The sequence below is a fragment of the Notamacropus eugenii genome, chromosome 1 (genome assembly GCF_028372415.1).
Source record: "Notamacropus eugenii isolate mMacEug1 chromosome 1, mMacEug1.pri_v2, whole genome shotgun sequence".
Lineage (NCBI taxonomy): Eukaryota > Metazoa > Chordata > Mammalia > Diprotodontia > Macropodidae > Notamacropus > Notamacropus eugenii.
Genome location: NC_092872.1, coordinates 255,838,834 through 255,861,660, shown reverse-complemented (window position 1 = coordinate 255,861,660; position 22,827 = coordinate 255,838,834). Strand labels below are relative to the sequence as shown.

Below are 22,827 nucleotides of genomic sequence, written 5' to 3'. Positions count from 1 at the left end.
GGAAATTCTAGAACAGATAATGAAAGAGATGGTTGGCAAACATAAAGAGTCAGCATGGCTTCCTCAAGAACAGGTCATGTCACACTAATCCGTTTCCTTTTTTGCACAGGAGTACTAAACTAAATTAAAGATGAGGAAAGTGGTATGAATATGATTTACCTAGGTTTTAGCAAAACTTTTTTACAGTATCTCAAAATATTCTTGTAGAGAAGATGGATACATATGAATTAAACAAAAATGCAGTTAAATAGATTCAGAATTAATTTGCTGGCCAGACTAAAAGAAAAGTTTGAAATGGCTCCCTGTCAATGGTGCAGAAGGTCTCCATTGGAGTACCACAGAGATCTGCACTTGATCCTAGGCTGTTGGACTTGGACAAACCATAGATGGCATGCTCACCACATTGGCATGTGACACAAAGCTGAGAGGACCGGGAACAAACTAGACAATGTTTGGGATTTAAAAGGACCTTGGCAGACTGGAGCATCTACTAAGATGAAATTCAGTATAGGTCGATTTAAAGTCTGGACTTGAGTCCAAAAAAAACATCAACTTCCCATGTGTAAGATGGGGGAATTATGGGGAGGCAGCAATACTGAAGATGATCTTGGGGTCTGGGTAGACCTCACGTGCTATATGAGTCAGTGGGCTGATGGGGCAGTCAGAAGACCTCCTCTTGGGCTGCATTAAGAGAGGCACAGCTTCCAGTAATAGGTAGGGGAGAATCTTTGTCAGTCCTGACAGGGACAGCACTGTGTTCAGTTCTGGGCTCTGAAGTTTAAGAGGGATATTGATAAGTTTGACATTGAGAAGTGAAATAGTTTGGTGGATGGAATGCTGGACTTGGGAGTCAGAAAAACCTGGGTTCAAAGAGCCTCAGACACTGATTACCTGTGTGACTCTAATCAAGTCATTTAACTTTTCTGTGTCTCAGTTTCCTCATGTGTAAGATGAGATGGTCTGACTTGATGGCCTTCTAAGCCGCTTTCTAGCTCTAAATCCATGATCAGAGTATGATTCTGTAAGTTGAGGAATGTCCATAGAAGGGCAGCTGGAAGTATGAAGGACCTTGAGTCCACATCCTACAAACACTGGTGGAAGGAACTAGGCATGCTGAGCTTGGAGAAGACTCAGGGGACACATAATTGTCATGTCAAGAGCCAACGCTCCTTCCACCATATCATGGCACATACATGTTGAACATCTTTCTCTACTGAAAGGCAGACCAAGGATTGCATAGTGGAAAGGCCGTATAAAGGTTTTGTGTGTGTTAGACATTTGTATGATGTCTTGTCTTTCAGTGCCTAACCCTGCCTAGCACTATGAGGCTTCACAAACACTTAAATCTCTCTGATTTCCAAACTGTAGTCAATTAACTGTGAGCTATCTCCAGTTTGGCATTTCTGTTGCAGCTGAAGTCATGATACATGAGCTGGGGTTGGAAGAGCTGAATGCATGGTTAATATCCTCAGCCAGCCATATTTACTTATTACTTTGATAGCATATCTGAGGTCTGCACCATTGACATGGAACCATTTCAAGCTTTTCTTTTAATCTGGCCTGCTAACTAATTCTGAATCTATCTAAATGCATTTTTGTTTAATCTATATGTCTACATCTCTTCAACAAGATTATTTTGAGATACTTTAATGAAAGTTTTGCTAAAATCTAGGTAAATCACATGCTTTGTGTTGATTATTAAACATATCTCTGGGCCAGCAAATATTGAATATTTTGAAATCTGTGGTTTCTTTTCTTTGTGTCTTGGTGCAATTAACTAGTGCAACAGGAGCTGCTTTTGTCCTATCATGGGTTTTGCTTACTTTAGCTTTCCTTAGTTGGATTCCTTCTTTTGGACAAAGAGCAGACATAACATTTCTATTTGCTTTTGCGCCATCTGAGACCAGGGAACACCCTATTCCTCATTGGTTCTCTCTATGTGCCTTTGAATGTTTGATCAGTTCTTGCTCTGACTTACATGGTTTATTTGTCTTCCATCCCCTTGATTTCTTCTAGTTTTTTCATCTTTGTTGAACATTACTTACCAATAATTGCGTCAGCTAGGTAGGGTTGGGGTTGAATTTTTTGGCATAAGGTCATGTTTCTGCAGTTCCTTCACATTTTTCCTGGACTTGCTCAGCTCCAAGAATCCAGTGTTATGTTTCCTTGTATATGTTATAAGTCTCTTTCCCTGATGGGGTGTTTGACCCACTTAAGCTTTTTAAAAGAACTTTCTCATTATTAAGAACAACACAAATCTTCTCTTTGAAGAAATAAGTTTCCTCAGTGCTGATAACTGCGGTCTCCTAATTGCCTTTTCAGTTCTGAAAATATGTCTTTCATTTGAATCTTTATTTCAGAACTCTAAACTTTTAAATCTATAATAGAATTTTGTTTCAGTGGTTAATATATTTCTTTTAAAGCCTTGAAAGTATAAATAAATTACAACATTCCTATATTATCCAAAGTTGCTTCTCTCTCCAATAATTGTGAGAAGTCACTTATTCATTTTTGATTTTTAGAGATAAACTTAGGAGTTTTGTCTTTGACAAAGCTGAGAGCTCATTTCCTTCATATTTGTTTTGTGGTGATAAGTGGCCTCTGAGGTCCCTTGCAACTCTGAGATTCTGTGCCCACTACTCATTCTGTAACTATCTCCATGTTGATTGGTGGAATTTAAAATTTTTATCTTTTCCTCTTGGAGTACCTGACCCATTTAAGTTTTCTTTTTTTTAAACAATTTTCTCATTCACAAATTCTTGTTTAACTGATCTAAACTTATGTATCAGTAAGTTATATTAGATACTTTTATTTTAGTATTTCTTTCTGGATATGAATGAATGAATGGATGAATGGAAAAAGCATTTATTAAGTGTTTATGACATTGGGATGGCCCTCAGCAACATTCTAACGAAGGAGACAATACACATGGGAGATTCATCGGGTTCCATGGTCTTTAGGGTGCAGCTGCAAAGCAGATGGTCATACCTTTTCTTTATGTCATTTATACTAAGATCTTATCTGATGATAACCATTTGATAATACCAAGGGCTATAGGGTGAAAACTTTCTTTTCTGGGTCTTCACCTACAAAGATCCTGCCTTGTGTAGGGAGGTTTCTTTTGGGGGTGATGGCTGTTACAGAGCAGATGGTCCAGGGCTGCTGCCATCCCAGGGCTCTTGGGATTCCCTGCCCATTGGTGGCAATTGGTGGTGGTAGCCAGGTAGGTGGGTCCCTTCTCCATGAATAATTGTCCCCTCAGTGATGACTGAAGGGGTCTAGATTGGAAGTAGGGGCAGTAAACTTGGGAGCACTGCTCTTCCCAGTGTTCTTGGGTTCAGGTCTTGGTCTGTCCCCATCAGTGTCTGACAGAGAGGTCGAGGTTGTCTGGAATTTGCTGCCTTTGTCTCTCCCTCAGGGTACTTTTTTTGCTTCAGTTAAGCTGGTCTGGTGAGTAGCCATTGATTGCTAGTTCGCAGGGATGGCCCTGTGATAGTTATGTGAATTTAACTAAGATTGCATCTATATTCTACATGCTCTAGAAGATATATTAGTTTCTCAGGAAAAAAAATTAAGACTCCTTTCATGACCACAGTGACTCTCATAGTGGGGAAAAGGAATAAACCTGAGGTAGAGCTATTTTTATATCTCTGTCAGATCTAAAAATCCCTTTTAGCTTATATTCATTTAATAGGTTAATTGATACTCACTGCTTGTGTTAAAAGATTGTTAGTTACAAGTGTAGTGGGCCAGCATCAGCCAAGCTGTTTGGTTCCTCTCTGTTAGAACCTCAGGGCACCTGAATGTCAACCATCCCTTAGTTCTACCTACCAAGTTCTTGTATCAGTGGACTTTATTTAGGGATTTGGGGTTTGTGTTTGCACCAGATTGTCCATCTTGCTCCAACCTGCTGCTTACTCACATCCATTTATTCCTTCCCTTTCATAAATCTCATTTAACAGCTTTACCAAGGTCATCATCCTTTGGAAAGTGTTTCATGTGGAAATAGGATTAGAGATAAGAGAGCTGGAAAGACCTCAGGAGTGACCTAGATGAGGATGAGGAAACTGAAGGCAGGTGACTTTTCTGTTAACATAACCTCCTGATCTACCACAGGGCGTATCAGAGGCCCTTGTGAAGCCCAGGTCAGAGCTGCTGCAACGTGCATAAGGGTGATGGACAAAAATCCTGCAGGTCAGTTCTTAGCTCAGATCTCATTTGGAGTGACTTCTGGGACCTGGCTACTGAATGCAGGGTGCCTGATACTGCTTCCCAAAGCCACGTACACTGAGGCAAGCGGCAGGTGGCTGGAGATGATTTTATTTTCCCTAACTCCTTTAGCTGTCCATTGGTCTCTCTCCCTGAAGATCAGGTGTACACATCCTTCAGTATTGCTGAAGTCAGACCCCCAGGTAGCAGTGTTTCCACCAGAGTCTCCCTGAAGGCACAAAGGGTCCTTGTTTGGTGTCTGAGTTTTTCCCCCATCTCCAGGTCCCCAGCCCATACCATGTTGATGCTTCCTCTGGTCATGAATGGGTAGAACCCCATGTGGACCTGCCTGTAGAGAGCTTTGATCTTCCAAATGCCAGATTTTAATGTTTATCACCATGTTTTTTTTTAGCACAGCCAACTTCACAAGGATTTATTCAGGAGGCCCAATGAGATGCCACAGGGGGAGAGAGGGGACTTCCTAATGGACAGAGGACCAGGACACAGCCTGCACAACATTGCTGTGCAAAGCTAATCAGCCACACACTTATCACCCAGTCTTAATGTCCCAAGACCTCCATTTTCCCATCCAGTGAATGTCTCAGACTGAAATGAGGTACTTGGTGGTGATCTGAGCTAGTGCTTAAGGTGATCATTCATTCTACAAACATTTTATTGCTATGTGTAGTGACTTGGTATAGTGGCTGAAGAGCTAGTCTCAAAGACAGGAAGATCTGGGTTCAAATCCTACCTTCATGACCCTGGACCAGGCTTTTAATCCCTCATGTCTCTGGGTAACTCTAAAACTCTAAACTGAAAAGCAAGTGCCCATCTGCTTTTACATAAGGTTTCCTTATATAAATGAGAGAGTTCCCTTATGTAAATGAAATCAAAGATCAATTCCCTCTCCCTATGGACTGACTGTGCACAGAACACTACACTATTAACTGTCCAAGGAACCAACTAATGGCAGTGGTGGGTATGACCTGTGTATAAGGTGTGACTTTGAAGTAGAGAGAGATCAATTCCTCACACTTCATTCTTTAAAGGTCTCTGTTTTCATTCATGTGAGCATTTCCTCCACAGAATCATGGGAACTGGACAAGATCTCAGAGGTCCAACCACCTTGTTTACTGATGGGGAAACTGAGACCCAGAGAGGTTAAGTGGTTTGCCCAAGTTTATAAGGTAGACTATAGCAGAGCAGGATCTGCTATAGTCTTCTGGTCTTCTGAGGCCAAATCCATTGCTCTGTTCACATCACACTCCCTTAGTGGATGGTTTTATGATCCCTCCAGCTTCAGTTTTTGGGTGATCAGTCCTTTTGACTGGGATGATTTTCAGTTCCCCCTGCTATTTTTTGGGGTGGGGTATAGGCTTGTGATCTCATTAGTACAGGGAGGTGCCAGTGAAGCAAACTCCGTTTAGCAGGACAGGTCTTCTAGTCAGAGAGAGCTTCCTAGGGGACAGCCTCTGAGGTCACTCCGGGCCCAACTTCCATGACCCCAAATCAGTATGTGTCAGAGATAGAAACTGAACCCAGTTTGTCCTAACCCCAAGACCAAATCTCTCTCCGCAATCCCACCTCTTCCTGGTCTTAAAGTGATAAAATACCATTGCCTTGGGCACTCCGTATTACCCTGGGAATATGAAATCTGTCCGTGGGAGGGAGGGCCGCCTACTGTGGATTAAATCTCAGCATGTGCCTTCTCTCTGGGAGAGCGGCTGGATGAGGAGATGCCATCTGTCTGTCACGCTTTATTTCACAGATGTATTGAGAATTACACAGGAGCGCGGTGTGAAGAGGTCTTCCTTCCTAGTACCAAGACCCAAAGCGAGAGTGAGCTGTTTGCGACTTTCCTGACTGTTGCTCTGTTCCTAGGTGTGCTGACCCTTGGAGCCGTCTACTTGCTTTGCAGGTAAACCTGGTTTCTGCTTCAGGGGTGTTGGGGGTGGGGAGAATGTGAACCCGTGTTGGGCCAGATATCAAACCGATTGACGATGCCATACATTGGCCATGCCTCAGCCTCCCCACTCCTGCCTGATATCTCTGTTGTTGTCTTTCAAGTTTTCTGTTATTTCAATTTATTATTTTTTAAAGGACCTAAAAATGAAGGGGAACATGGGAAGTTTTGTCATCTTGTTTTCTTTCTGTGGTCAGTGAATCCCACGCCAGTCATTCAGCTACAAGGATGGCTGAGCCCCAGGGAGAGTCCCCAGACTGAGCAGATGAGCTTCTTCAGGGTGTGTGTGTGTGAGTGTAGTGTGGTGTGTGTGTGTGTGTGTGTCTCTGTGTGTGTGTGGTGTGGTATGTGTGGTATACATGTGTGCGTAGTGTCTGTGTGCAGTGTGTATGTGTGTGGTGTGGTGTGTGTGTAGTGTGCATGTATGTGGTGTATGTTATCCATGTGGTGTGTGTGTGTGTGTGGTGTGGTGTGTGTGACATATGTGTGCATAGTGTATGGTGTGTGTGGTATGGTGTATGTGGTATGTGTGTGTAGTGTGTATGTATGTGGTGTGTGTGTGTGTGTGGTATGTGTGTGATGTAGTGTGTGTGTGTGTGTGGTATGTGTGTGGTGTGTGTATGTGTGTGGTATGTGTGTGATGTAGTGTGTGTGTGTGGTGTGTGTGTGTGCGCTAGCCCCAGACTATGTTTCCCATCCCTGGCATTATACTTCATATGTTATACTTTCAGAATTGAAGCCCGAGGTGCATTTAATATTCATGGTCAAAATGATTTTAAGAGTAGAATAGGCTCAAAAATTAAAGAAAAGTTATTTACATAGACTAAAACCATGCACAGAAATTAGAATCAGTTCTTCCTTTCTTAGTGTTTTTTAAAAAATAATAATAACTAGCATTTGCATAGTACTTTACGTTTGCAAAGCGCTTTACAAATATTACCTCATTCGACCCTCACAAGGACCCTGGGAGTCAGGTGTTATGCTATTCCCATTTTACAGATAAAGAAACTGAGACAGACAGACTTGTCCAGGGCCACACATACAGCGTCAGAGGCAGCATTTGAAGTCAAGTTTTCAGGTCCACTACTCTATCCATTGTACACCTACTTACTATAAAATATTTGCATATAGAAAGGTAGATTTTTTTTAATTCACGAGTATTCTAATTCACTACTAATGTGGTAAAGAATGTTGGACTTGGACTTAGCCTGGGGTTCAAGTCTCAACCAACTCCATTGCTAAGTACTCAAGAAAAAACTCAATCCAGAAAGAGTTTCAGCTTTAAGTTTATATTCTAAGGAAAACAGCCTCAAAGGTTACCTGCATCTTGTGAAAAAATGACAAGAGAATTAACTAGCAGGAGCAAGTAGCCTTTGGGCTATGGAAGAAGGTAGTTTGCTTTTTAAAAAATATGGTCACAGAAACTTCTTCATCAGATATTTAAGTCAGTATGCTACGTTTGTCCTGATTTTATCTCATCTTTTGGACTTCCAAGAGAACGTATTTATGCTGTAGGATGTTTTACGAGTTCAGCTTACTCCTGACCTGAAATATCTGAAGAGAAGATGTTGTAGCTTATATAATTATTATTCTTTGCTCTTTGACTGAAGGAAAGAAATGGAGAGATGTGGAATTCAATGCCTGTGGGGTTAGTTGAGTAAATGGATCTGATTATGGTTATGATCTGGTTATAAGGGAACGTGGCAGCTTGGAAGCAGTCTCCAGTGGAAGACAGACCTTGGCCCTGCTCTATTCCATATTTTTGTCAGTGAGCTTGAGGAAAACGTAGGATAGCATCCTTATCAAGTCTTAGGATGGCTCGAGCTTAGAGAGATAGCTAAAACATTGGATGATAGAATCAAGGTCCAGACAGATCTCAACAGGCAGGAATCATAGGCAAATATTATAAGATAAATTTAATACAGATAAAAGTAAAACAGTGCCTTCAAAGATCTGTTAAGTCGAAGTCCATGGGACCATAAATAACCTTAAACATTATACAGTCCAGTCCTCTCTCTCATAGACAGAGGGAGATGAAGTCGAAGGGTAAGTAGCAGAGCTGAGATTTCAACCCAAGTCCTCTGATTTAAAAGCCAGTACTTTTCTTTTTCAAGGTGCCATGAGACATGGCTAGATGACAAGCTCATTGTGAATATATGTCATGGTAACATGAGAAGCTAATGTAATTATAAACAGCAGCTTCATTGATAGAAATCTTATGACCCAAAGAAGGAAAATGATGACACCATTGTCCTTGACCCTGATCAGCACATATCTGCCATATTGTATTCACTCATGAGTGTCACATTATAGAAAGGACCTATAAACATGTTCAGAAGACAAAACTCTGTAAAAGGGTTTGGGTCTGTTTAGCCTAGAGGAGAAAAGACTTTGAGAATTATAACCATAGATGGTTTCTATTGGCATAGATGATCAATGGAAGGGGCCACATCCAGTTCTCTCATCTTACAGGTGAGGAAACTGAGGCCTGGAGAGGTAAAATGACTTCCAAGGTCACACAGCAAGTAAATGTTCAAGACATGAGCCCTGTTCTGCATAGCCCCAGACAAGCTAATATACCTGAAGGTTCAGGACTTAACCTTAAAAAAAAATACTTCCTGACACCTATTACCTACATGGAATGGGTTGCCATGGATAGAGGGACAAGGATGTGGAAGGCTGAGTGCCTGCCATTGGAAGTATTTAAGTAGAAGATGGTGACTTTTTGTCAGGGATGACTTCTGAGGTCCCTTCCAGTTTCTGAGGTTCTGTGATTCCAAAAGTCTTGTATGTTAATAAAATCAAATATCTAAATTCCTTATGAATCTCCCTGTTAGTTTACCGGGAAGACAATATTAATCCCCCTTACAGGTGTTCAGGAGTAAACATCCTAGCTGTTATCAAAGGGATTTTAAGGTAACCTAATATTTACACATTCAAACAGTGATTAGAATGTTTACATTCTTAGTGCTTTGGTGTTATTCTGTCTCCTTTCATTTGGAACCTTTCCCACCCCAGTCTTCACGGTCAGGAGGCTAGTGTGGTCTGGACTAGGACTTACCTGAGAGTCTTTAAGTAACTCACTGGGAAGTGTGAGGTATAGTCAGGAGAAAAGAAAAATGAGAGATGAGGGTGGGCGAGAAAAAGCATGGAAAGAAGGAATAAAGAGGAGGAAATACATGGGAAAATAAAGTTTAAAATCCTGTGCTTGCATTATTCTCTAGCTTCTCGCTGTATCCCATTTCTGCCCATTTTCAGGTCCAGCCTCCCTAACTCTAGAATCAGAGAATTCCAGCACTAGAAGGAACCTCAGGCGCCATATGGTGAACTCATATGTAACAAAAGAGCTCCCACAACTGAGCTCTGCTGGAAGACTTCATGCCAGGGGGGTTCACTCTGCCTTAGACAGCTCTGACTGTCCATAATCTTTGTTGTTGTTCAGTCATTTTTAGTCATATCTGACTCTGTGACCCCATTTTGGGGATTTTCTTGGCAAAGATACAGGAGTGGTTTGCCATATTCTTCTCCATCTCATTTTATAAATGAGGCAAACAGCGTTAAGTGATTTGCCCAGGGTCACACGGCTAGTAAATGTCTGAGGCTAGATCTGAACTCTGGAAGATGAGTCTTCTTGACTCTAGGTCAGGTATTCTATCCACTGCGCCACCAAGTCTCCCCAAATCTTCTAAATATGCCTTTCTGGAACTTCTCCCCATTGTGCTTGGTTCTGTCCTTTATCCACCTCTTCCATGTGGTAGCCCTTTGATCACACCACCGTCAACATCTTCCCTGACAAGTTTTCTGTTTTCCAGCTGCTTTCCCCATTTCCTTAAGCGATCCCCATATGACATGGTGGTCAGTCCTCTCACCATCCTGCCTTATGTCTGTCCTACACTATAGTATCTGGCATTAAGCACAATATAGGTAGTGTAATTAGATGGGTAGAATAAGGAAATATGCTAGACACAGAATACATTTTCAGATGCTTTGCTGAAATCTGTGGCTTTCGTGATATCATTGTGAGCAGAATGGAGAAATATATAGTCTAAATGGTAGCATGTCCATCTTGCAAAGTGGTCATTAGTTGGTTGATATCCACTTAGAGGTCCCTAATGAAGGGCTCCAAGGCTCTGTCCTCAGCTTTATGCTGTTATGAATGACTCTGATGGAGTCACAGATAGGCACTGAGGGTAGGGACTGTTTTGTTTTGTCTTTGTATCTCTAGGACCTATAACAGTGCCTTGTAGTAGGCATTGGATAAATTATTCTTGAATGAATGCATAGATGTACAAATGTGAGGAGTTGAGGAAGATGTCAGGGTTCTGAACCTGGATGATTAGGCAGAGCTTTCAACACTAATAGAAAAGTTAGGAACAGCCTAAGTTTAGAGAGAATGAGACTTTGTTTTCCTATTTGGAACATGGTGAGTTTGATTTGCCAATGGAACATCCACGTGAGGATGGCTACCAGGTTGCTGGTAACGTGGGACTGGAGTTCAAGAGGGAGATCTGAGGCTTAGGAATGATTGTTGATGGAAACTGATCATGACCACTAATGGAAAAGATATAGATTATCTCCATATCTCCTCATTGCCAGGCACAGTGTATCAAACTTAGTAAAGTTTGATATACTTATTAACTTATACTTATTCAATATAACTTATTAAAGATGCTTATTAAACATATATTGAAGAAACTAATGAATCAGTAAAAAAAGAGTGTACTCAGGGAATTTTAAAACAGCAAAAATACCCCCCCTTTAGGATGACATTATTCCATTTGTCTGTCTTTTGCCTGATGAGAAATGAGACCACTGGCTAGAATCTATTTGGAGACTCTAACTAAAGGTTAGTGATAAAAATATTGAGGCAGACAATGAGATTCTGAGGAATGCTTTGTCACACAGGGCAAGAAGAGGCAGACAGTAGATGTGTAGGGGCATTTCTCAGGAGAGAGATGGATCAACAGTATGCTCCTCCAAGTTTGAGTGGAGGGGGTACGTTGCAACAGGAAGGGACAGACTAAGAAGCAGGGGACCAAATAGGATTGTGTTTCCCAAGATGGGAGGCCCAGCAGCCCCGGACACCTTCCCCATTACTTTTCTTCACTCTTTCCCTCTACTCAGAAGTTCCGGTGCCCTTCTCTGTTTTCTAGCTATCACTCCCTGTCCTCTCTGAACTCCACCCTCACAAGAAAGAACACGGTTCGGCCAGGTGACTCTGGGTCAGGCCTGCAAAAGCTGGTCTGCATTCCATGGAGCTTCTTCGTTGGGGATTCCTTACACCAACGAAATGATAGGCTCAGTCCAAAAGGAAAGGGGGATCAGGTGGGGGTAAGCACTGAGTGCTCCAGGGAAATGTAAAGGGCGAGTCTAACAGATCAAAGGGGAGGTCTCTAGAGGCAATCCCAAGAAATCCTGCTGCATGTTCACTTACAGGGAAGTTAGTCTGATCAAACTGACCTCTCTTCTTAGAGGTTTCATCCTTATACTCTAAGTAAAAAGACCTGGGGGGGGGGGGGGGCAGAGCCAAGATGGTGGAGTAGAAAGACGCACATACACATAGCTCGGAACCCACAACCCACAGAACGGCTAGAGGGGACCAACTCACGGTGGGTTCTGCACCCAGAGGCCGTGGGGTGTTGGGGCGAGGGAGATTTCTGTTCCGGGGGGACCTGCGGGCCTCTTGCGGGGGGGTCCTTCGCGCTGTGGGCTGGGCGCCGGGACTGGGGGCTGGGTGCGGCCCTGCAGAAGCCGCAACACCGTGAGGAAAAGATCCGAGCAGGCTACGGGGACGGGACCTCCAGCGGCCACACGGGTCCCTCCACCCACAGAGGGACCTGCAAACCTCTCGCAAAAGGTCCGTCGTGCTGTGGACGTGGAGCCCAGCCCAGACCTGCGGCGGCCACGGCTCCGACAGGTACAGATTCGAGCAGGCTTCAGAGACGGGATCTCCAGCGGCGGCACAAGCCCCCCCACTCACAGGTGACGAGGGTCAGTGAGAGAGTCTCTTTGGCGGGTCGAGAGGGGCTCGGGCCCCCCCGGGAGATGGAAGCTGAGGGGCGGCTGCAGACAGGGGCTCCCCAAGCGGGCGGGACCCTGGATCCATTGTGGAAGGTCTATGCATAAACCCCCTGAGGGAACTGTGCCTGAGAGGCAGCCCTGCCCCGACCTGACCATCTGAACTTAATTCTCACACTGAATAGCAGCCCTGCCCCCGCCAAAAGCCCTAAGGCGGGAAGCAGCATTTGAATCTCAGTCCCCAAACGCTGGCTGGGAGGACCAGGAGGCGAGGTGGGTGTGAGGAGAATATTCAGAGGTCAAGTCACTGGCTGGGGAGAATGCCCAGAAAAGGGAAAAGAAATAAAACTATTGAAGGGTACTTTCTCGGAGAAAAGACACTTCCTCCCTTCCTTTCTGATGAGGAAGAACAATGCTTACCATCAGGCAAAGACACAGAAATCAAGGATTCTGTGTCCCAGCCCACCCAATGGGCTCAGGCCATGGAAGAACTCAAAAAGAATTTTGAAAATCAAGTTAGAGAGGTGGAGGAAAAACTGGGAAGAGAAATGAGAGGGATGAAAGAGAAGCATGAAAAGCAGATCAGTTCCCTGCTAAAGGAGAACCAAAAAAATGTTGAAGAAATTAACACCTTGAAAACTAGCCTAACTCAATTGGCAAAAGAGGTTCAAAAGGCCAATGAGGAGAAGAATGCTTTCAAAAACAGAATTAGCCAAATGGAAAAGGAGATTCAAAAGCTCACTGAAGAAAATAGATCTTTCAAAACTGGAATGGCACAGATGGATGCTAAGGACTTTATGAGAAAGACAGATATCACAGAACATAGTGAGAAGATTCGAAAAATGGAAGATAATGTGAAATATCTTATTGGAAAAACAACTGACCTGGAAAATAGAATCAGGAGAGATAATGTAAAAATTCTGGGACTACCTGAAAACCATGATCAAAAGAAGAGCCTAGACATCATCTTCCATGAAATTATCAAGGAAAACTGCCCTGAGATTCTAGAACCAGAGGGCAAAATAAATATTCAAGGAATCCACAGAACGCCGCATGAAAGAGATCCAAAAAGAGAAACTCCTAGGAACATTGTGGCCAAATTCCAGAATTCCCAGGTGAAAGAGAAAATATTGCAAGCAGCTAGAAAGAAACAATTCAAGTATTGTGGAAATACAATCAGGATAACACAAGATCTAGCACCCTCTACATTAAGGGATCGAAGGGAATGGAATAGGATATTCCAGAAGTCAAAGGAACTAGGACTAAAACCAAGAATCACCTACCCAGCAAAACTGAGTATAATACTTCAGGAGAAAAAATGGTCTTTCAATGAAATAGAGGATTTTCAAATTTTCTTGATGAAAAGACCAGAGCTGGAAAGAAAATTTGACTTTCTAACACAAGAATGAAGAGAAGTATGAAAAGGTGAACAGCAAAGAGAAGTCATAAGGGACTTACTAAAGTTGAACTGTTTACATTCCTACATGGAAAGACAATATTTGTAACTCTTGAAACATTTCAGTATCTGGGTACTGGGTGGGAGTACACACACACACATGCACACACGCACACATACATAGAGACAGAGTGCACAGAGTGAATTGAAGAGGATGGGATCATATCTTAAAAAAAAAAAAGAAATCAAGCAGTGAGAGAGAAATATTGGGAGGAGAAAGGGTGAAATTGAATGGGGCAAATTATCTCTCATAAAAGAGGCAAGCAAAAGACTTATTAGTGGAGGGATAAAGAGGGGAGGCGAGAGAAAAACATGAGGTCTATCTCATCACATTCCACTAAAGGAAAAAATAAAATACACACTCATTTTGATAGGAAAACCTATCTCATAATACAGCAGAGTGGGGGTCAGGGGCACAAGCAGGGTGGGGGGGGAGAATGGAGGGGAGGGCATGGGGAGGAGAATGCAATCTGAGGTCGATACTCATGGGGAGGGAAAGGATCATAAGAGAACAGAAGTAATGGGGGACAGGATAGGATGGAGGGAAATATAGTTAGTCCTATACAACACAACTAGTATGGAAATCATTTGCAAAACTACACAGATTTGGCCTATATTGAATTGCTTGTCTTCCAAAGGGAAGGGGTGGAGAGGGAGGGAGCTAAAGAAGTTGGAACTCAAAGTGTTAGGATCAAATGTAATGTTCTTACCACTGGGAAATAAGAAATACAGGTTAAGGGGTCAAGAAAGCTATCGGGCCCTACAGGACAAAAGAGAAGACGGAGACAAGGGCAGGGAGGGAGGATAGAGGAGAGAGCAGATTGGTCACATGGGCAATAAGAATGCTTGGGTTTGGGGGGGGAGGGGATAAAAGGGGAGAAAATTTGTAACCCAAAATTTTGTGAAAATAAATGTTAAAAGTTAAATAAAAAAATTAAAAAAAAAAAGACCTAGGAAAAGAATTAGAGAAATAAAAGTTCAAGGTTCTGCTTGGAAGGGCAGTGTCCTGTAGTTTGGAAGGAGCGCTATATTTCGACCTGAGTACAAATCCTGATTTCTGTACTTATGAGCTGTGTGACTGTGGATATTTCATTTTTCTTAAGTTTCAGCCCTAACCCCAAATCACTGTGGCCCCAGATCAAGCCCTACTTAGTCACTGTTTAGTCCCTGATTGGCTCCCAGTGAATGTAAATAATGATTGTTTCTGTTTTGACCTAAGAGTCTTCCCTCTCCCGGATCTATTTTTTTTAAAAAAGTTATCACTCTTTGCAGATGATATAATGATATACTTAGAGAATCCCAGAGATTCAAGTAAAAAACTACTTGAAATAATAAACAACTTTGGTAAAGTTGCAGGTTCAAATAAACCCACACAAATCTTCTGCATTTCTATATATTACAAACAAAACCCAACAGCAAGAGATAGAAACAGAAATCCCATTTAAAGCTAGAGTAGACACCATAAAATACTTGGGAGTCTACCTGCCAAAACAAACCCAGGGACTATATGAACACAATTACAAGACACTTTTCACACAAATAAAGTCAGATCTAAGTAAGTGGAAAAAACATCAATTGCTCGTGGGTAGGCCGAGTCAATATAATAAAAATGACAATTCTACCTAAATTAATTTACTTATTTAGTGCCATACCAATCAAACTATGTGATTATTATTTTCTAGAGCTGGAAAAAATAATATCAGAATTCATCTGGAAGAACAAAAGGTCCAGAATAGCAAGGGAACTAATGAAAAGAAATGCTAGGGAAGGTGGCCTAGCTCTACCAGATCTCAAATTGTATTATAAAGCAGCAGTTATCAAAACCACTTGATAATGGTTGAGAAACAGAAGGGTAGACAAGTGGAATATGCTAGATACTCAAGACATAGTAGGCAATAAATATAGCAATCTACTGTTTGATAAACCCAAGGACCCCAGCTTCTGGGATAACAACTCACTATTTGACAAAAATTGCTGGGAAAACTGGATAACAGTGTGGCAGAAACTAGGCACAGAGCAATGCCTGACACTGTATACAACAATAAAGTCCAAATGGGTACATGATCTAGGTATAAAGATTGATACTACAAACAAACTAGTGGAACAAGGAATAGTGTATTTATCGGATTTATGGAGAAGGGAAGAATTTTTAACTAAAGAAGAGGTAGAAAGCATTATGAAGTGCAAAATGGATAATTTTGATAATATTAAACTGAAAAGTTTTTGTACAACCAAATCCAATGCAACCAAGATTAGGAGGGAAGCAGAAAACTAGGAAAGAATTTTTGCAGCTAGTGTCTGTGATATAGGCCTCATTTCTAAAGTATATAGAGAACTGAGTCAAATGTACAAGAATACAAGTCATTCCCCAATTGATAAATGGTCAAAGGATATGAACAGGCAGTTTTCAGAGAAAGAAATTAAAGATATCTATAGTCATATGAAAAAATGCTCTAAATCACTATTGATTAGAGAGATGCAAATCAAAACAACTCTGAGATACCACATCACATCTATCAGATTGGCTAATATGACAGAACAGGAAGATGATAAATGTTGGAGAAGATGTGGGAGAGTTGGAATACTAATTCATTGTTGGTAGAGCTGTGAGCTGATCCAGCCATTCTGGAGAGCAATTTGGAACTAAGCCCAAAGGACTCCAAAAATATGCATACCCTTTGACCCAGCAATATCACTTCTAGGACTGTATCCCCAAGAGATCATAAAAATGGGAAAGGGTCCCACATGTACAAAAATATTTATAGCAGCTCTTTTGGTGGTGGCCAAAAATGAAATCAAGGGGATGCCCATCAATTGGGGAATGGCTGAATAAATTATGGTATATGAATGTAATGGAATACTATTGTGCTATAAGAAATGATGAACAGGAAGACTTCAGAGAGGCCTGGAAAGACTTATGTGATCTGATACTTAGAGAAAGGAGCAGAACCAGGAGAACTTTGTACCCAGCAACAACCACAGTGTGTGAGGACTTTTTCTGGTAGACTTAGAGCTTCATTGCAATGCAAGGACTTAAAAAATTCCCAATGGCCTTTTAAGGCAAAATGCCTTCCACATTTAGAGAAAGAACTATGGAATTCAATCGCAGATTGTAGCAGATCATTTTCTTTTGTATTACGTTTTGGTTTGTTATATGATTTCTCCCTTTCATTTTAATTCTTCTATACAACATGACTATGGTGAAAATGTATTTAATATGAATGTCTAGGTTGTATAGTAGTGATTGTGGAACACTGAAAATAAATTTTAAAAAAGAGGCCATTCTTTGCCTCATTTTTTAAAATTAGCCTTAATCACTGAATGGTGTTAAAGATCTTAGCTTAAAAAGACCAAGGTCTTCCACTGCATCCTTGATGTCCTGATCCATACCTGGCCACTGGACCCAGATGGCTCCAGAGGACAAAGTGAGACTGGTGACTTTGCATGGCCTTGCCTCACTTAAATCCAATTCAGTTGCATGTCATGGCATCACCTCCCTGATGTCATGGTCCTTTTTGAGAATGAAGGACAAACAAGTTTCCAGCTTTTGGATTCTGTTGAACAGAGATGCAGATGTCTCAGTCAATGGACATCCCCGTCCCTTAGCTCTAACAATGGGGTCCCCAGGCTTTGAGAAAATCCTTCTTCCTTATTCCCAAGCAAACTGGTCAGCCAGGGTAAGGGTACCACGTAAGTTTTAGAGAGATAGAGATATTGGGGAAGAGGAGAGAAGCAAAGCTATTCTTAAGTGGCATCAAGCATAAGAATTCCAAGGGATACAGGCCCATGAAAGGGACAAAATTTGAGAAAGAACACAAAGCGTAGGGATGGAGGGTATGTCTCTGGGTAGAATGGTGAGAACTGCTTTTTTTCTGGGGATCCAATCCCTCATGCAGTCATAGCACCATCTTAGAATGTTCACCCAGATCCCAGATTTGAATCTTAAAAGAGGTAAGATGAAGAGAAATATTACAGCAAGGTAATTCCATAAATTCACAACAGGATGGTTCTAGCCTCAAACTCAACAAGAATTCAAACAGAACTTATCTTGCCCCTAAACCTAGCCTGCTCCTCAACTTCTCAAGTGGTACCTTAATCCTCCCAGTCATGTGTAACTCTGAAGTCATATTTGACTTTTCTTTTCCCTCTCATCCCAAACTTCCAAATCACATGGTTTTTACATAGAGGTTTGTTGTTAAATGTTCTTAACAACTGGCTCTCTGGAAAAAATTTATGTATGATACTTTCAAGTTTAATCTGAATTATTAGTATTTCCTCCATCACTTTCTTAAGTCTAGATAATTAACAAAACAATAGATTAAACCCTGATTGGAAGTATTTATTTCTGAGGTGTAAGTGTTCATTAGGAAAGTTTACCCCAAAAAGCTTTCATGAACCTGTAGGAGCTGACTCCACCAATATCCTTCTTTCAGTCTCTTCAATCTGTCCCCGCTTCTTTCCACTCCCACTGCCTCCCCTTCATAGGCACACTGGTTTGGACCTTAAGCCTTAAGTCTTCTCTCTCTTGTTCACTGCCTGCATGGCACTGGGCAGTTCTCTTAACTGTTGGTCTTGTAAAGTGAAGGGCCTCTGAAATGCCATCTAGGTAGGGAGCTATCCTATAGACCTTGTTAAGATCCACACATTTATCTAAATATTTTCAATCTAGACCCACCAGGGCTGGTAAATTTACTAAGTTATAATAATATAATATTTCCATCTATAATTTTCTATCTCTATAAATATATTTACATATAATTTCCTCTATAATAATATAATGTTTGTTGTAATATTTCTTTTCATCTTACCTCTTTTAAAATTCAGATCTGGAATCTTGTGAACATTCTAGGATGGTGACACCTTATATGGTACCCTTACTCTGGCTAGCCAGTTTGCTTGAGAATAAAGACAATGGATTTTCTCAAAGCTTGGGGCCCCCATTAGTAGCCAAATGAAGTGAGAAGGGCTCAGCACCAAAAGTTTGACATGGGTTGGTTGGTTGGTTGGTTGCGTTTTTTTGCCTGTGGTGACTCATGTATGCAATCTTCCAAGGAGGGGTTCTTAACCTTTTTGTAACACAAATTGCTTTGGCAGTTAGTCTGGTGAAGCTTATGGATCCCCTCTTCTCAAAGTGATGTCCTTAAATGTGAAAAAGTAAAATACATAAGATTACAAAATAAATCAATTATATTGAAATACACATATCAAAATATTTTTTAAAAACAAGTTCACTGATCCCTATTTAAGAAACTCTGGGTTAAGTGGTTCAGGAGTTGAGATTTATATTAGCGGAAAGATGACAAGATCATAGAAGTAAATGCATGTAACAAAAGCAATTTTAAAATTAAACTATTCAATTCAATAAATGTTTATTAAGTGCCTCCTGTGGGCCAGTCACTGTGCTAAGCACTGGGAATACAAAAAGAGGCAAAAGAAAGATACTCCCTGCCCTCAAGGACCTTACAATCTAATTGGGGGGGTGGGGTGGGGAGAGCAACGTGTAAATAAACATACACAAAGCAAATTTACATAGAGGATAGATAGAGCTATGCAGAGGTTAAATGAGTAACTGACATGTCAATGGTGGGCCCTCTTCTGTCATTCTCTTGGTGATCTCCCCCAAGCTGCTTGGGTTCTCTAGTTGATCTAATAGTTGATCAGGGATCTAGTTGAACTAGAAGATCCCTGAGGCCCTTTCTAGCTCTACACCTTGGTTCCTCCAAAACAAGGCAAATGTAATTTGTTTCTCAAATTTCCCAAAGGGATGAGTTAAAAACCTGAAACAACATAATACAGTCTGTCAGGGGAAATAGAGGCATTATTATCAACATCTGAGGCCCCCTACTTGGAGGCTGATGGATGGGACAGTGGATGGAGTGGTGGGTGTAGAGCAGGGGTGAAGAGTCAGGAAGACATGAGATCAAATCCTGCCTCCGGCATTTATTAGCGGTGGGACCTTTGTCTTAACCCTCCCTGTGCCTCGGTCTCCTCATCTGTAAAAAGAGGAGCGGGATTCCATTGCCTTTGAGGTCCATTTCAGACTTAAATCTATGGTGTATTTTCAAAAAAGTGTCATTCATCCAACAATAACAACATTTGATGACCATTTCTTAAATGTCTACAGTGTGGACAGCACTGTGCTAGGTGATGGTGACATACCAAGATAGTTAAAACATAGTTCATTTATCGAGGGCTATATGCACTTTGTCATGCTACAGGGCACACAGAGGAGAGAGACATGGAACCTCTGTCTTCATAGAAGTTATGGTCCAGTAACAGTGTCTTCAAGTATGGACAATTTCCCAGTATCTATTATTGTTAACTCTTAGCAGTTGGAGAGGAATGTCCCAAAAAAATGCAACCTAAACTTTTTCCTCTCATCTTTCTTCTTTTCCTTCTCTTTCCGGTCAGGAAAGGCCAGCTCCAGAGGGCAAATTCAGCCCAATATGACGTTGACTTGGCAGAGACCAGCAGCGTCAACATCTACAACAGTGAGTAAATGTAAAGTTTGTTCAGCATTCATCTGCATTTAGATCTGTCCCTGTGTGGTACCCGCCGGGAGGGTTTGTGTTGCATAGTAAGCAAAGAAATTACTCCTATTTCATGGGGATATATTTATTGCATCAACATAAGGCCTCAGGCCGGGGTCCCTTCCACACCTTCAGACTCTGTCATTTAATCTGTGGGAAGATTTAGAAATGGGGGGAAGGGTTTGAAAGGTTGCAAAAGCTATGGGTCTGTAGAAGCTCAAAGACGGATGTTGAATGGTAAAAAGCCAACAGGTGAAAAATAGACACTCTCCACTCTAGAGGCTTAAATACCTTAATTGAATATGAAGAGGCTAGGAAGAGGATGAACCAGCCTCCAATGCATCAATTTCCTTTCCCTAGAAGTCCCTAGACACTCATTAAGATTCTCAAAAGAGTGTGGGAGGTGAAAAAACACTGATCACCCCAAGGGAACTAAGAGCTGTTTACGGAAGGCAGACACTTTTGAGGAAAGAAATATTTGACAAAAAGGAAAAACTCTCCAGATGTGAGGTCTTTAGGGTCAGCTCTGAATCTGCCTGAGTTGCTCCTATATGTAACCATGGCAAAGGTGCCCCTAAATGTAACAAGGGCCGTCGCCCAAACTCTGTTCCCCATCCTTAGCAGGAGCTGGAGATGGAAACAACTTGCTCTCAGAAGGTGCAGTCCTGACTTTCACTTCTGTGGTATTTTGGTTTTGGTGCATCCTTTCCTTCTTTTTGGAGAGAAGTATGTCCTTGGAAGAGATTTGTAATTCCTGTTTTTTGCTATGGCTCTCCATTGATAGAAAGGGGTGTTGATATCACCACCTTTGGTACGTGGCTTTACAATTAACTGAAGAAATTTATCAACTCTGGCCAACTTTCTGATGATAAGCCTATCTCTAATTAGATAAGATAGGACCGAAACCAAAAACAATTCAGTTTGAAGAACCATAGCTTGAAGTCTTTTTTTTTTTTAACCTGGTATTTTCTGTTGACATGATGAGGCATCAGAGGGTTTTAGTGGAGGATACACAGGGCGTCCCCAAAATCTGAATGCAATTTTAAGCTACTAAAGCCTAACCCTAAACTACACTCAGACTCTTAGGATAACTTGTAGCCAGCTTCACTCCATCAAATAATGTTCAAATCCTGTGGAATCAACTACAACCCTACACACTGAATTACCTTCATTTTTTGTTGCTCTTGTTTTTTAAACAAAACTGCTAGACCAGAGTTTTAAGAGTTGACATCTCCTGTTAGAGCTGTTGCTTCACCAAAGGTCTGGAGGCCCTCTCCAGACTCCAGGGCAGTAGAGGGGTCTCCTCATCCCAATGAGTGTTTGGCTGGGACACCTTCTGTGCCTCTGGACTGCAAGTGTGCCCAAGAGGCTTTCCATCTATTGATTGAAAGCGTTTAAGCTTTAGGAACTTTCAGGATCTTTTTATAGCTGTCATAACTCTGTCCAGATTCAGTCAATCAATAAGCATGTATTTAGTCCCATGCTAAGTATATTAAGATAGTTAGGTAGCGGAGCAGCCAGGTGGACAGAGGGCAGAGCTCTGGGCCTGGCAGTTGGGAGGATCTTTGTTAAAGTCCACCCTCACACACCTACTAGCTGTGTGACCCTGGGTGAGTCACTTAACCTCTGTCTGCCTCGGTTTCTTCACTTGTGAAAAGGGAATCATAACAATACCTACCTCACAATGTTGTTATATGGATCAAATGAGGTGATATTTGTAAGTCACTTAAACCAGTACTTGGCATATAGTAGGTGCTTAATAAATACTCATTTCTTTACTTCCTAAGACAAAAGTTACATAGTTCTACTCTCAAGGAGATTTTTTTTTAGTGGAGGAAAAGATACAATTACGAGGGGCAAGGAATCAGACCCTAGACCTGGAGTCGGAAGAACTGCATTCAGATCCTGTCTCATACTTAGTTAGCTGTGTGAGCCTTGGCAGATCACTCAACCTCTGTCTGACTCAGGTTCCTCATCTGTGAAATGGGAATAATATTAGCACCTGCGTCCCAGGATTGTTGTGAGGATGAAATGAATTCATATGTGTAAAGCACTATGCAAACCTTCAAACAACAGTGACATCCTAGCTGTATACACCTAAACAGACTATGAATCCACTTCCCAAAGCAAGACTGGACACATGTCCAGTGTAAGATTTCAGGGTTTCTTTCTCTAATGCCATCAAGTCTTCCTTACTTCAGGCCCTGCACTCTGTCTCCTGGGCCCTAAATAGGAGTCTACAGGTAAAAGAAAGGGAGAGAAATGATGATTTGAGAGGCAAAGAAAACGCCTTTGATCAAAAAAATGTTACTTTCCCTAGAACATGGAGAGAATTGAAGAAGCACCAGTCAAGTGAACCGAGATATTACGTCCAAGATGTGAGGGAATAAACGAAGCCAGAGAAGGTAGAGGTTGTATATATATTTTTAAAAGCTTCTTTAACCCTTTCCTCTTCCTTCACTGAAGAAACATGTTGCATCATGTCACTTGATAGGAATAATATACACAACTGGTCAGGCTTCTTTATCTTTCTTGATCTAATCAGGCATCAGCAGTTAGGGGAGAGGAAGGAGGCTGTTTTAAAATTCTTGAATCTCTTGTTAGCTCCTTAAACTCATACTGGGATGCAACTGATGGAAAACTTTATTTTG

At 41.6% G+C, this 22,827-nt stretch overlaps 2 protein-coding genes across 6 annotated transcripts in view; one reads left to right on the top strand and one right to left on the bottom strand.

The window, feature by feature from the left end:
* FBXO22 (F-box protein 22) overlaps positions 1 to 22,827 on the bottom strand; it is a 77,947-nt gene that overhangs the window by 25,356 nt on the left and 29,764 nt on the right. The window lies entirely within an intron of this gene.
* NRG4 (neuregulin 4) overlaps positions 1 to 22,827 on the top strand; it is a 62,146-nt gene that overhangs the window by 26,713 nt on the left and 12,606 nt on the right. For 3 of the 5 annotated variants that reach the window (XM_072628633.1, XM_072628634.1, XM_072628635.1), the window contains exons 4-5: positions 5,978 to 6,127; positions 20,058 to 20,137. In XM_072628633.1, the coding sequence (XP_072484734.1) occupies positions 5,978 to 6,127; positions 20,058 to 20,137 (230 nt within the window). Of the gene's footprint in view, positions 1 to 5,977; positions 6,128 to 20,057; positions 20,138 to 22,496; positions 22,582 to 22,827 lie in introns of all 5 variants that reach the window. The other 2 variants (XR_011971578.1, XR_011971579.1) reach the window with 1 other exon arrangement.